This window comes from Ceratotherium simum, chromosome 20, assembly GCF_057802395.1.
Source record: "Ceratotherium simum simum isolate JZ-2026a chromosome 20, ASM5780239v1, whole genome shotgun sequence".
Taxonomy (NCBI): Eukaryota; Metazoa; Chordata; class Mammalia; order Perissodactyla; family Rhinocerotidae; genus Ceratotherium; species Ceratotherium simum.
The window spans coordinates 40,623,617-40,639,738 of NC_141919.1; the positions used below are offsets into that span (position 1 = coordinate 40,623,617).

Below are 16,122 nucleotides of genomic sequence, written 5' to 3' on the forward strand. Positions count from 1 at the left end.
TCTGCTAGGCTGCTTTTTTAAATCTTCTTTCTGCCCCCCTCTCGATGTCCTTCTTGGAAGTGTTGATCAGGTGTGAAAGATACCTCATCTTTATATGCATAGATCTCACCTTATTCTCTGCTGCAAAACATTCAGTTTATCAAATTTGGTTTTATTTACTCTACTTAATTGATAAAGTACTGAATATTTATTATGTGCCAATCATTATACAGAGCTCAGGCTGTACCAAGATGATTATACCTCCAATTCTGCCCTCAAGAAGAGTAAAGTGCAACCACTACAACCGTCCAGATGTTCAAGCAGTTAGAATGTCTCTTTGCTGCTCGTGGAAGACTCTTTGTCCTAGCCGAGGCCATTGTCCTAGCTCTGTCAAAATAATAGTTAAGCAACCCATTTTTTTCTTTGCTATTTTTACATAATTTTAAAATTCTTACCTCTTCTTTTGTATTTGTCTTTTCATTTTATAAAAGTTTACCTAATGCTTCTGCAATCTTTTGTATTTCCACTTTGAGGTTTATTGCAAAAAAAGGAAGAGAAAATGTAAGGGAAAAGAAGAGATTACATATTTCCTGTATGATTTTCAAGACTCACAACTTTCCTCCCTCTTTTAACATTCCTAGAAAGTAAAAGTAAGCAGTCAAGAAAAAAGAATGTACAAGGGAAATTGGAAAGTAAACACTGAAAATGAAAAAAAGAAATGACATCTTCTCTATCTAAACCACAAAATGTCACCTAACTACACAAGTCAGGGATTCAGAGCTCTACAGAGTAACAGGTTTCAAACCAGTCTGTGTGAGACTGATGCAGCTGCAGACAGGTCCAGAGGAGGGCAGCTGGCTCTTCAAGGCAGGCTCTTACCTAAAGGCCTAGTTTTCAGCTTTGCTAAATCAGAGAATCTAGCCATTTATTTATTTATGTGTCTGTTTACTTTTTTCACAATCCACAGGGATGATCAGATTCCAAGGATTTAATCATACCAACTCACACTCAAAAGAGACTGGCTTACAGACTGGATGGCCATTTTGGTTTGTGAGGTCAGCTGTTACCTGAAGGCTAATAGACGTGAGTCATGTGGACAGGGCACTCCCTGTCACGTGAACGCAGACTCCTGTTCACATAAGAGATGAGATTAGAAATAAAAATGTTTCTTAGTGAGCTGAGAATTCAAGGAAGGGAAGCAGATTGTTTCAGGGAAACTTCCATCCAGTTCCCATAGTTGGATGGTTAGTTTTCTCCATTGTAGGAGCAGCTAACAGATGTCGAGTGCTTGTTTTGTCCAGGCATCGTTGTAGGTACGTTACGTCATCCAATCTTCACAACAACCCCATGAAATAGATATGATTGTCATTTCCATATAACAGAGGAGAAAACTGAGGTGCCCAAAATCACACAACCAGTGCTGGCTGCAGCCGTGACATGGCCCCAGACCTAGCCCCAGAGTCCACGTCCTAGCCACTAGATTGGGCTGTCTCCTCCTACAACGTTCTTCTTGTCTTAGATAAACACTTAGCAAGTTCTCACTCTCCAACTTCCATTTGTCTTCATCACCCAAAAGCACCATTCGCTGATTCCAGACACATTACAGTACACTTGAAGGGGCTATAGCGCCCTTTTCACTTGCTAAGTTCCAGTCTTGCCTTTCACATGACCTGTTTTGTTGAGCTCTACTATTTCTTTGAAACTTCCTATTCTCATCTGAGATAATTTCAGAAATTATCCAGGAGGTTAAAGCATCCACTTAACATTTATTCTTACTGTCTTTGTTTATAGAAGACTACCATTTTCTGACACAGTCCCCCCAAATTTTAGGTCTACTCCCTCATTGGCACACATAGTCATTTTTGTACTTGCTGTGGGACAGAGAGCCCTCTGTGTGCCTCCTCTGTGACAGACACCTTGCTAGACACTCGAGATAGGGCACTACTGTCCTCAAGGAGCTTACAGTCTGTTAGGGTAGTCAGATGTTAAACAAATAATTAGATGGATTATGTAATTATAGGCATACAGAGTGTAGCTAAAGGAGAGTGCTTCAGGTTAATGAGGAGTAACGTGGAGGCAGAACAGTGTAGCGCTAAATACCACTTACGGAATAAATCAAGGCTTTCAGCAAGTTAAGCAACCACTCTGAGTTTTCTGTTTCCTCGTTTGCAAAATGTAAATCATTATAGTAATTATCTCATAGGGAAGCTGTGAAGATTAAGTGAAACAATGTCTGTAAAACACTTTGCTGAGAGCCTGTATAATAAAAGATTGCTGCCATTAATATTATTAAAAATAATCTGTATATTACAGATTCAATGAAGACATGTGATGATTAACTTTGAATGCAGCCCAATTATCCCTGAATATGTGGTAGGATGGCACTTGTCAATGACTATCTAAAGAGATGAGATTATCTGCCTTACTGCATAATGACTGAGGCAGAGTTTTTACCGGGGAAGGTTGTATTTGGTAGAGAACAGAGAGAATCACACACAGGCAAACTTGACCCTTTTAGGGAAACCAGCACCTAGCAAAGTGCCTGGCAGACCATAAGTGCACCATAATTTATTTTTAACAAATCTTATCTGCGAAACAATGTCTTCGGTAATTTTGAGACGAACTCAGAGGATATCTTTAAGATACATATACAGTTGAAATCTTTTAAAGAAGGAGGAAAAGTGTAAATAAGGAAAAAATCAGAAAAATCAGAAAAAAGAAGAAAAATCTCCTCTTTTATAAGCACTTTTATATTTCCTGCTGACTTTGAAAAGCCACCATTGAGTGTATGAGTATTTCTTCCTTCTCTGCCTTAATCTAGGCTTTTCTCCCCAAGAACTTTCTAGGAGGTATGGAAACTATGTTATAATACTATGTGGATATTGTAATGGCATGTGTGATTTGGAGTCCCTCGTCTAGGCACTCATATCAATAAGTGCACATTTTTAATTGACTTGGTAAAAAAAAAAGTAGAAAGGGAAAGGAAAGGACAAAAAATGGAAAAACCCAGAAAATGAAAGTTTCTATACTCACTATTTAAAAGGTACTGGTTACCCAAAGTCCTCAGAACTTGCTGCGACGTCCCCTTCAGGTGTTCTTGCAGAATCCTCCGGCTTCCCAATGGCCCTCCCAGTCTCTGTGCTGCTGGCCCTGGTGATGCTGTGCTCCAGCCCTGCCTGCCCTCTGGGCTGTGACCTGCCTCTGAGCCATGGCAATCAGGAAGCCTTCACACTTTTGAGTCAAATGGAGAGAATCTCCATTCGGTCGTGTCTGAAGGACAGGGCTGACTTCAGATTTCCGCAGATGCTTGTGGACGGGCACCAGCTTGAAAAGACGCAAGACGCAGCTGTCGTGCACGAGACGCTCCAGCAGATCTTCCGCCTCTTCAGCACCAGCGGCTCTCCTGCGGCTTGGGATGACACCCTCCTGGACCAATTCCTCGTTGGACTTTATCAGCAGCTGGATGACCTGGAGACATGCTTGGGGAAGGAGACGAAGGTGCAACAGTCACCCCTGGGAAGTGAGAACTCCAGGCTGGCTGTGAAGAGGTACTTCCACAGAATCAGTCTGTATCTGAAAGAGAAAGAGTACAGCACCTGTGCCTGGGAGGTGGTCAGCGTGGAAATCAGAAGGTGCTTCCTCTTCATGAACAAGCTCACAGGAAAACTCTCGAAATAAAGAAGACACTGAGTCTGAAAACAATTCATTTGGCCAACTAAATGGCTATCTTCTAAGACACAAAGTGCAATCTTCATCCCTATATTTATGCCAGATGAAAAATAAGTAATAGCCAATGTATGGGATTATCATAAAATTATATTAAGTCTGTTAAGTGTTGTAAGTTAGAAGTTGTTTAGAACAGAAAAATGCACAATCCGTTTGCTTTAGCTGAAAAAACTTTTGTAAATTTATTTATTTAAATTATTTGTAATATTTATGCTATTCATAGTATTTAAATATTTATTCTTCATATCATTTGCTTAGTATTACACTTTGTCCCCAACTGCTGTTCATAGTTAAGTTATGGGAAATAAAAGCAATTTTTAAAAACCAATTTTGCTTGCACACACTTTTTGAATAAAAACCTCACCCTAAGCCAGATCCCACTAAGTAACCTAAGCAAGGTTCCTGAGTGAAGAGGGAATAGGTGGAGCCCAGCACGGGTCATAGCACAGAGGACATCTTGAGGAGGGATTGAATACGATTCCCTAAGACATAGCTTAGAGGTGGAAGGGAGATCTGAGGACAAAAGCCCAGGGCATGGACACCATTACCCGCTTGGGGCCTCCAACAACTGGAGATGCTTCAAGGTTTAGCGAACCACATAAACCAAGAGAAATCAATCTAGACATGTGGACACTGGAGAGTCTTGGAGAAGGCTGAGGAAGGGAGGGTGAGTAAGTTTTCGACACTTGACCACTCCTGATGTCTTATTTGTTATTCTTATATTCTAAATATTTCAAGCACAAAATAGAAGGAATTATCCCTCTAATCAAAATTAATTTAATCATAATGCACATTGAAATATGCTTTTATTTTCCACGATTGCTCCATATTTATTATTTTATTTGACTCTCAAAACTCCCTTCTGCCAATTAATTGTAATTTTTTTTATCATCACTATCCTTATTCACTTAACAAATATTGTTTGAGATCCTACATTGTAATATATACTAGGTGCGATGCTAGGTGCTAGAGTACAAAGTTGAATAAGATTATACCCTGTACTCAAAATGTTTATAGTCTTCTAGAGAGCTGGCCTAAGGAGAAGAAAAGTGAGGTTAGCCAGTGGTATATCTCTGAAAAATAAAGAGAATGGACACACTAGCACCTCTCAGACTCAGAATCATTAGTATTAAATCTGAAATGGATTCTGATTAGTGTCTGGCAGAATTTTGTGTCAAATCCTGATTAGATGGGAGAAGATACCAGGAAGCAAACGGCCGTTCACCAGACTGCGAGGAGACATCAAAGAATCCAAGGACAGGGCCGGCCCTGTGGCTTAGCAGTTAAGTGCGCGCGCTCCGCTGCTGGCAGCCCGGGTTCAGATCCTCGGCGAGCGATGCACCGCTTTTCCGGCCATGCTGGGGCCGCGTCCCACACGCAGCAACTAGAAGGATGTGCAGCTATGACATACAACAATCTACTAGGGGGCTTTGGGGGGAAAATAAATAAAATCTTTAAAAAAAAAAAAGAATCCAAGGACAGGGGTCAATAAGTGCTAATACAGGTGACTGACGGTGACCACCCTATAAAAGTGAAGGACACGTGACATCCAAATTGGCAAGGAAGAAATAAAACTCTCTATTCACGAATGACATGATCTTATTTTAGAAAATTTTAAAGAATCCACACACACAAAACTATTAGAGCTAATAAACGAATTCAGCAAAGTTGTAAGATACAAGATCAACACGCAAAAACTAGGTTGTGTTTCTATAAACTAGCAATGAACAATCCAAAAAGGAAATTAAGAAAAAATATTCTATTTATAATAAAATCAAAAAGAATTGAATTCTTAGGAATAAGTTTAACTAAGGAGGCACAAGATTGTAACGGAAAACTACAATACATTGCTAAAATAAATTAAAGAGTACTGTATTAGTCAGCTCAAGCAGCCACAACCAGATATCACAGACTGGGAGGAATAAACAAGAGAAATTATTTTCTCACACTTCTGAGAGCTAGAAGTTCAAGAGCAAAGTGTGATTAGGGTTGGTTTCTGGTGAGGCCTCTCTTCCCGGCAGGTAGAGAGCGACCTTCTTGCTGTGTCTTCACATAGGTTTCCCTCTGTGAACACAGAGAGAGAGAGACCTCTGGTGTCTCTCCTCTTCTTCTAAGGACACCAAACCTATCAGATTCGGGCCCCATCTCATCTACCCTTAATTACTTCCTCAACGGCCCTGTCTCCAAATAAGTCACTTTAGGGATTAGGGCTTCAACATATAACGTTTGAGGTAACACAATTCAGTACATAACAGAGACCTAAATAAATGAAAGGACATCCCATGTTTATGAATTGAAAGATTTAAGATTATTTAGAAGGCAGTACTGCCCAAAGCAATCTACAGATTCAATGCAATCCCTCACTAAATCCTAATGGCCAGTTTTGCAGAAATGGAAAAGCCAATCCTAAAATTCATGTGGAATTGCAAGGGACTCCAATAGCCAAAACAATCTTAAAAAAATAAGAGCAAAGTTGGAAGGTTCACATTCCTGATTTCAAAAGATACTATAAACTATAGTTATCCAACCAGTGTGATACTGGCAGAAAGGTAGACAAATAGACCAATGGAATAGAACTGAGAATCCAGAAATAAACCTATACATCTATGGTCAATTGATTTTTGACAAGGTTACCAAGACCGTTCAATGGGGAAAGAATGGTCTCTCCAACAAATGGTGCTGGGACAATTGGATATTCACATTGCAAAAGAATGAAGTTGGATCTTAACCTCATACCATACTGAAAAATTCCAAAATGGATCAAAGATCTAAATGTAAAAACTAAGTCTACAAAACTCTTAGAAGAAAACATAGGGATAAATCTCCATGTCCTTGGTTTTGCCCATGGATTCTTAGGTAATACACTGAAAGCATAAGCAACAAAAGAAAAAAATAGATAAATTGGACTTAAAAGTTTTTGTGCATCAAAGGACATTATCAAGAAAGAGAAAAGGCAATCTGCAGAATGGGAGAAATACTTGCAAATAATGCATCTAATAAAGGTCTAGTATGCAGAATATATAAAGAACACTTACAACTCAACAATAAAAAGGCAAGCAAGTTACCTAAAAAATGGACAAAGGACTTGAATAGATGTTCAAGATGGGCCCCTGAAGATCAGGAGACGTGCCCCTGAAGATACAGAAATGACCAACAAAACCATGAAAAGGTGCTCAATATCATTAATCATTAGGGACTTGCAAATAAAAACTATAATGAGATACCACTTCACACCCACTAAGAGGGTTGTAATCAAATAAATGGAAAATAACTCCAAGTGCTGGTGAGGATATAGAGAAATTGGAACCCTCACACATTGTTGGTGAGAATATAACATGTTTGAGCTTCTGTGGAAAACAGTTTGGTTGTTCCTCAGAAAGTTAGGCATAAAATTACCATATGATCCAGAATGGTATGGATCACATAGTAATTTTTTGTGGTATATAAATTTTTGTGTTATGAAAATGTTCACTTCTAGGTTATATACCACAAAAGAATTGAAAATAAATATTCAAACAAATACTTGTATTTAAATGTTCTCAACAGCACTATTCACAATAGCCAAAAAGTGGAAACGATCTAATGCCCATTGATGGATGAATGGATAAACAAATGGTGGTATACCCATATAATGGAATATTATTCAGCCATAAAAAGGAATGAAGTACTGGTGCTTGCTGCAATAGGAATGGACCTTGAAAACGTTATGCAAAGTGATGGAAGCCAGACACAAAAAATCACTAACTGTATGATTCCATTTATATGAAACATCCAAAATAGGCAAATTCGTAGAGCCAGGAGGCAGACTGTGGTTGCCGGGGGCTGGGGAGGATGAGGGAATGCAGAGTGACAACTGCTTAATGTGTATGAAGTTTCTGTTTGGGGTGAACAAAAAGTTCTGGAACTAGATAGTGGTGATGGTTGCACAACACTGTGCAAGTACTAAATACCACAGAATTGTACACCTTAAAATGGTTAGTAGACCTAGATGATCTTTTATTACTCTAATTATTTTCCATGTTCATGTCTTCCCAAAAAATTTTAAGTTCCTTAAGGGCAGGGAACTATCAGATCCTTTTAACCCCAGTCACCTACTCCAGAACTTTAAGCAGAGGAACATTTATATGATTGCTGAGTAACTGGTCCTTTTGAGTAATTATCATGACTTCCCCTTTCATAACGTCTCATCCTGTTTGCAGCGCAGTGCACGGAGGTCTTGAAGATTGTTAATAGAAGTGAAAAATTAAATCTATATATTTAGTAGTTGTCTTCACATAGTAATTAGGGTTTTTATGAATACCCCGTTATTTCTAATTTTCTGCAGCATGCTAGTCTTGTCTTCTCCTTTGGACATAGGTTTCTTGCAAACAAGAACACTTCTTAGCCTCTTCCATGGTCTACTGCAGGTCCTTGGGCAAGTTGCCTGAACTTTTTGTGGCTCAATTTTCACAGCTGTATTATGGCGTTAATAATAATGCTGAACCTCATAGCCTTATGAGGTAATGAGTCATGGGTGCAAAATACCTGGCACATAGGAATCACTCAGATGTGAGATATTTGTTACTGTTGTTGTTGTTATTAACTGTGCACATAGTAGTTACTCAATAAATTATTATTCACCTCTGAGTTTGTTGTAGTAATTATATGAAGAAATTCAGATGCCTTGATCTTTTGTTAAAGCCTCTACATTTCAGGAGCTGGGGAGAAAGAACTGGTCAAAAGTACAGAGAAACTGAGTGGGAACCCACAATACCTCAAAAGCCAAAGGACAAGACTTTGGGGGGACAAAAGGGTGTTAAAAGTCTTCCATAGATTACAAGAACAACAAAAAACCCCCAACCTTATTAAAAAATGGGCAAACAACTTGAACAGACATGTGTCCAAGGAAGATATACAAATGGCTAACAAGGACATGAAAAGATACTCAACATCACTCATCTTTAGGGAAATGCAAATCAAAACCACAGTGAGATACCATCTCACACTCATTAGGATGGCTACTATCAAAAAAAAGTGTTTGCGAGGATGTGGAGAAATTGGAACACTTGTGCTCTGGTGGTGAAAATGTAAAATGGTGCAGCCACAATGGAAAAATTAAGAAGGTTCCTCAAAAAATTAAAAATAGAATTAACATATGATCCAGTAATTACACTTTCGAGTATACATCCAAAAAAGTGAAAGCATGGTCTAGAAGAGATATTTCTGCACTCGTGTTCAGAGCGGCATTATTCACAATAGCAAAAAAGTAGAAGCAACTCAAGTGTCCATTGATGGATGAATAGATAAACAAAATGTGATATATCCATACAATGGAATATTATTCAGCTCTAAAAAGGAAGGAAATCTGACACATGCTACAGCATGGATAAACCTTGAGAACATTATGCTAATTGAAATAAGCCAGTCACAAAAAGACAAATACTGTTTGATTTCACTTATATGAGGTACCTAGAGTAGTCAAATTCATAGATACAGAAAGTGGAATGGTGGTTGCCATGGGCTTGGAAGAGAGGAGCATGAGGAGTTGTTGTTTAATGGGTATAGAGTTTCAGTTTTGCAAGACGAAAACAGTTCTGGAGATTGGTTGTACAACAATGTGAATATACTAAACACTATTGAATTACACACTTAAAAAATGGTTAAGATGGGAAATTTTATGCATGCCATTTTGTCACAAATAAATTTAAAAAAAAATTAAGTCTTGCATAGACACCCAAGAATCATATCATTGTGGGTAAGGGCATGGAACTTGTTCAGAGTCTGAACGAATGTTTAAATTCTGGCTTCCCGCTGATTCACTGTATGACCCTGGGAAATATACTTAACCTCTTTGAGCAGCCTCAGTTTCCCTCTCTATAAAATGGGAATAATAATACCCTCCTTGCAGGATCTTTGATTTGATTAAATGAGATAAGGTATGCAGTACAGAACAATACTTGGCCCCTAAAATGGATTATTATTGTTCTTATTAAAACTGAGAGAAGTCTATTAAATTCCTCAGTCGGTCCTTGGTGATCATGAAGAGGGTAATGTCAGTAAGGAGTTAGTGGTAGACTGAGTCTTCTTTAGTAGTGAGAAAAATGAAGATAGTCCTAAGGAAGTTGCTTCATCTCAGATAAATACAAGAACAACATCTAACCAAGGGCCTCATGAAAACTTAGATTAGGAACTCTCGTCACTCTCTCCTTGCTTTACCTTATTGTAGCTTCTTTAATGTAACACTTATTAGGCATTGCCTTGTACTGTTAATAAATATTTGATTTTCAAAATCTATATAACAGGGTGAAAAACATTGAAGTATAAATATTCTCTGCCCTCCTCTTACCCCCATAATGGGGATGACATGTCTGTGTCGCTTGGCCATCAGTGTTGGGTCCTTTGGGTTTAAGGATGAAGATGCACAACTGAAGCTACTCAGAGGAGAAAAATGTCCCCATCAACTGTCCAGAGGGAGGCAAGAAAAGCAAGGCAGGCCGGCATTTGCAGAGACAGATAAGTGCGATGGGGGGACACGCAGCTGCCATGTAAGTGTGACTTTAAAGAACTAAAGAGAATTTCTTAAGTTTATTTATATTTACAAAATACACATGAATATATTATCATTGTTAAATTTTCAAACAATTCATTCAAGTAAAAAGCCCACCCTTGACCTCTTGGAGGATCCACCTCAATCCCACATTGCTGATAATCTAATGTATATCCTTCTAGACATCTTCCCATGTATTTAGTAAATCTATCCATACAGATATATTGAGTATGTGTTACATAAATATTATCACTCCATATATATCAGTCTCTAATTTGTTTTTTTACCTAGTAACAGATCTTAGAGACTTTTCCCTATTAGTACGTAAAAATCTACTGCATTCGTTTTAACTGCTGCATTGTGTGTTACTGTGTAAATTCAATGCATTCCTAATCCATACTCAACAAGAGTTTCAGATAAAACCTGCAAGCTGACTGTAAAATGTGTCAAGAAGAAATAATTTACAAGAAAATCTGAGAAAGGATGAAAAAAACAGATGAACTTGACTTTTCAAATATCAAGTGATTCTCTAATGTTATAGAAATTGAAACCAAGTGGTATTATGATAAGAATAGACAAATCAATCAAAAAACCTGAATAGAGGTCAAGGGTAACACAATTTAATCTAGGGGACCTTTGCATAGAATAAAAGTGGCGTTTCAAACCAGTGGGAAAAGTGGGTGTTGGGGCAATTATCTAGCCATTTGAAAAGTAGCATAATCCCTGTGTCGTATTCTTACAGGTTCTCCTTGCCGCTTTTGACCTAAGTCTATAATCAAAAGTAGAGAGAGAGAGAGAAATGCAAGGTGGATATGGTCACGTGACACAATTCTAAACAATAAGATTTGGGGGAAGTCTGCAGGGAACTTCTAGGAAGAATTTCAGCTCTTATTCCTCTCTGCCTGCTGGGGATGCCCTTGTAGGGATGTCATGCTTGGGGCTGGTGGAGCTGTCCTGTGCCCGTCAGTAAGAGACCAAGAGAGTCACAGAGATGCAAGTCCAGCACACTCGCAGCTTTGACCAGCTGATCTAACCCTGCAACCATCACCCTACAGACTTCCAAACTGGGATACGCACCTGCCTTCATTCTTTTAGCCTCCATTAACTGAGTTGTCTGTTAGTTACAACAGAAAGCACTCCTAATAGATGTAATAACATTGATCAGATTTAAGCTCCTTCTTCAAGCCTCAGTAGGCTAAGATATGGCTTTTTCATTAATCCAGCGTTTTGGGGCAACCATTGAGATTAGTTTTTGGTTTTTCTCCTGGTTACACAGTAAATTACAGGAACAGATTTTCTTATCTTGAATTATCATTAATATCCTGGATAAATTCTGTTTTTTTATTTTTTGTTTGTTTGTTTGTTTTGGTGAGGAAGACTGGCCCTGAGCTAGCATCTATTGCCAATCCTCCTCTTTTTGCTGAGGAAGATTGGCCCTGGGCTAACATCCATGCCGATCTTCCTCTACTTTATATGTGGGATGCTTGCCACAGCATGGCTTGATAAGCTGTGCATAGTTCTGTGCCCAGGATCCAAACCTGCAAACCCTGGGCCGCCAAAGCGGAGCACAAGAACTTAACCACTACGCCACTGGGCTGGCCCCTAGTTGTTTATTTTTAATTCACCTTTGAGTCTGAGTTAATGTGGTATTTTTATCTTTATGTTTATAAATAAAAATGTCCCATGATTTTCTCTTCTGATTTTATTATCCAGGTTTATAACAGCCTTGTAAAATGAGTTGAATAGCTTTCCATCTCTTTCCATGCCCTGTTAAAATAGGAACTAAATATGTTTTAGTGAGTAGTTCTATGATATAATTTCCCACTTTGCTCTCTCTTCAAGACATGTCAGTGAAGACCTATACTGTTCTTTAAAGACTTTTGATGATGGATTTCTATTTCTTTTGGATGCAACACTATGCAGAAAAGAGACTCAGAAGTAGCAAGAAGACTCTCATGCATTGGGGCTAAACTTGTCTAAAACAATATTTAAGTTTTATCAAAACTTGTATTCTAAAGCTTATCAAAATTGTATTCTATTTTGAACTTTATTTGTCTTCCTTTGTTCACATTGCTAGCAATGTGCTCATGGATGTGGCAGGTTCTTGAATTCTTGTCAAGAGAACTTATGAAATGGACTCTCAGCGAATAGTGCTGAGACAACCCCTTGCAATTTGACAGTCAGAAGCTCATCCAAGCACATATTCCTAGCATAGTCTTTATTCAATAAACAATACTTAAGTTCTGACCATGGGCTAGACACTGTGATAATGACTGAGGATACAAAGTTCAGACTCAAAAAGTCTAATCTTCTGGAAGAGACAGAAAAAATTAATCGTCAATTACAGAACAGAGTGGTAAGTGTTCTTATGGAAGTGCTGTATTTGCAAAGAGTCATAGGCCCGGGGGCGAGGGGTGGTAAAATGGAGAGACAGCATCAATCATTGGTACTTTAGAACTGATAGAGGGATATGGAAAGACATTAAAGAATTGGACAATGGGAGGAGGGCCAGAGATGTGCCATTTGGAAGCGAGAGCTAAATCAAAGGGTTGGCAAAATCGGACATTGTATAATAATAAGAAATGAATAAGAAATAAGAGCTAGGAACAAGATCAAGTTTCTGTCCTTACAGCGGATCTAGCAATAAGAGATGGGAACGTTACACCAGGCCTTGAATGTTCCTGCTAAAACTTGGAGCTCAGAATACAATTGGTAAATTTCTTAACACGGGAAAGGAAAAGAGACCTCACTGTGTCCAGTTTCCTTATCTGTAAAATTAAGATAATCTTAGTACCACTGCAGAAAACTGTGCTGAGGATTATTGCTTCAATTTATATAACATTATTGCTTCAATATATATTGAAGCTTCAATATATATTGAAGATTATTGCTTCAATATATATAACATATATAATGGTACCTGGCCCTTAGTAAGTGCTCCTTCCATGTCAGCTCTTCTATTTGAATCTGGTTAGAAGACTATTCCCTGATGTTCTAGGTCTGTGGGCAGGAAGATGAGGGGCTTCCAAGAGAGCTGTCCAGGAGTCTCTTCTGTGCCAGCTCAACCACGGCACAAGGGAGAGGAGAAATAGCCATTCCCTGGGGTGACGGGGCCAAGTGAGTCACAGCACGTATCCTGGAGTTCTAGACGGAGCCATTTCTCCTCGGCACACACCCCAGCTGTCTACGAGGACACACCTTCCCACACCGGTTTCCTGTTGCTGCCTTATGTTCAGGGGATAAAGGTTCCACCAGAGTAACACAGGCATCTTGGCAGGCAGCCAGAGGAATCCTCTGCTCTGCAAAGATTCAGTGAGCTCCACTCAGCCAAGCCCAGGCCAGAGGGGAATCTCAGCCTCATTCTTCAAATCCAGTCTGACGACTCGCATTTAGTTTCCTTTTCACTTGCTGCCTCAAGCTCACTGTTATTTCTGCATCCCCTCGGGTCATTACTCAATCCCTGATGATGCAACAAAACGAAATGTAGTTGTATGTTTCAATTATGTAGGAAGTTTTGCTTTTGGCTCTTTCATTTTAAAGACGATCCAGAAACTGCTTCAGAGACAGGAAACTCACACAGAACTTAGACTATAAGACACGCCCACGTGTTAGCAGAGGGCAGGAGCTGATGCTTATTCAGCAGCTGCTGTACACTTGTTGCCTGTTTAACTCTCTTCTCAACCCCAGGCCTGGCTCAATCTACCCTAAGAGTGGTTGTGAGAATTAAATAAGTGCAGCTCAGAGAACAGCCTGGGATCTGAAGGGAATAGTAAATCCAGGCTTGGTGGGGCCTGGCATCTGTGTCTGAGCCGGCCTATCTGGAGTCTCCAGCAGCACGGGGAGGCCTGGCAGCACATGGGGGGAGACATTGGGTGGCCAGCCCCTGTGTGTCTCTGGGCCACCAACCTGTTGATGGGAGCATTCCAAGTGTGGCAGGGGGCGCAGACTGTAGGAGCCTCTGGTTGCTTGTCCATATTGGAGGCGGGGTGCAGTTAGCAAGAGTGAGGCAGGACCCGCAGCACAGTGGCCTCATCCCAGTTGGATCCTGAGGTGACCAGGAGGAAACTGAGGAATGAGTCTCGTCAAAGTCCTGTGACAAGACATCCAGGATGTGGGAAAGGGAAAAAGAAGAGAGAAGAGTCTGAAACCAGGGCACATAGGCCTCAGCCGCACATTCTGCCTCTTCACACCAGGTTGGAGGCCTGAAGGTTGATTCGCTACATCACCAGCTGCTGGCCTGTGGTTATGGGGAAACCCCAGCCTGGGCAGAATCAGCCTCGGGCACTGAGTGAGGATGAGGGTGAGACAGCAGGTGGAAGACTAGGGGAGTCGGACTCTTCCTTCCCACTGAAGACAGCTTTTCCACGTGGTTCCAGTTTCATAGGAATTCTCTAGGTTGCCGAGCAAAACTTCTCCAGTGAAATTAGGATTTTGGTGAGATTACCATTCATTTTATTATTGTGAAGAGTATTGTTTTTGAAACAAGTTCCTTCTCCTTTCCTGCGTCTTCATTACCTCCCATCCTCATCCTTGTCCAGTGGGCTTTACTCCAGTATAATCTCACTCCACAGTCACTACCAAAGGTCTGGAAAAATATCACATTTGTTATTCTGAGATTTGAATAAAACAACCAATAAAGAGAGAGATTAATGGTATTATAAACCCGTAATACTCATCCTCAATTAGCCACCCAAATAGGTACTTGCCAATATTATCAACATCAGCAGTTTTCAAATGCTTTAGTATCAGGAACTTCGGATACTCTTAAAAATTATAAAGATCCCCAAAGACATTGTCTTTATGGAAGTTATATTTATTGATATTTACCACATTGGAAATTAAAGCTGAGAATGTTTTAGATATTTATTCTTCTAAAAATAACAAAAAGAAACTCATACATCTTAACACAAAAATCTGTTTCTTTACGTGTGTTTGTGTGAGGAAGATCAGCCCTGAGCTAACATCCATTGCCAATTCTCCTCTTTTTTGCTGAGGAAGGTTGGCCCTGAGCTAACATCTGTGCCCATCTTGCTCCTCCTTGTATATGGGACGCCACCTCAGCACGGCTTGATGTGCAGTGTGTAGTTCTGCACCCGGGATCCCAATATGCAAACCCTGGGCCACTGAAGTGGAGCCCACGAACCTAACCACTCTGCCACCAGGCCAGCCCCCAGAAACCTGTTTTTATGAAAAATAACTACATTTTCCAAAACAAAAAAAATGTAATGAAAGTGTTTTAAAGTTTTTCAAATCTCCTGAATGTCTGGCTTACTAGAAGACATCTGGGTTGTCATATCTGCTCTGCATTCAATCTGTTGTGATATGTTGTTTTGTTTCAAGTCTTTGAAGGAAATCCAGTCTCACACAGACATGTAGTTACAAAATGGAGGACCTTGAAGTCCTCCGAAAGTGTCTGGGAACCCCAGGGACCCTCATATTACACTTTGAGAATCTCGCATATATTTCATCATTATACAAGGTTGAAAGGATACTTACTGCCCACAGTGAGTTTGAATTTCTGGTCTTCTTCTACCTATTTTCCAATTCTGCTTCTTTTCGTTATAATTTAGAAAGCCAAGAAGTATGGGAAAACATGCTCTCGTGGTTGATACAGTTGATACTGTTCAGGGTTATCAGCTAAAATATTTAGATAAGAGTAAGTATACATTTACAGCTTTGATTCTTATTTAGTAACCTTCTTTTATTGTGAAATATAACATTCATACACAAACATGTACAAAAGGTAAGTATAAATTTTAATGAATAGTTAAGGCAAATACTCATGTAACCACCAACCGATAAAAACAATCAACTGTTGCAACATTCTGGAAGCCTCACCACCATCACCATCCCATGTGCCCCTTCTTGGACACAACTCCATCCCTCCCCAC

The 16,122-nt window shown here is 39.6% G+C and overlaps 1 protein-coding gene across 1 annotated transcript; it reads left to right on the forward strand.

The window, feature by feature from the left end:
• The first annotated feature begins 3,051 nt into the window (after positions 1–3,051).
• On the forward strand, positions 3,052–3,657 carry LOC101398447 (interferon alpha-2-like). Its single transcript, XM_004436831.2, has one exon. The coding sequence runs from the start codon at positions 3,100–3,102 to the stop codon at positions 3,655–3,657; it is 558 nt and encodes a 185-aa protein (XP_004436888.2). The 5' UTR covers positions 3,052–3,099.
• The last annotated feature ends 12,465 nt before the right edge of the window (positions 3,658–16,122 follow it).

What these genes read in the sequence shown, in the direction of transcription:
- LOC101398447 (XM_004436831.2), top strand. Translation starts at nt 3,100, where the DNA reads ATGGCCCTCCCAGTCTCTGTGCTGCTGGCCCTGGTGATGCTGTGCTCC.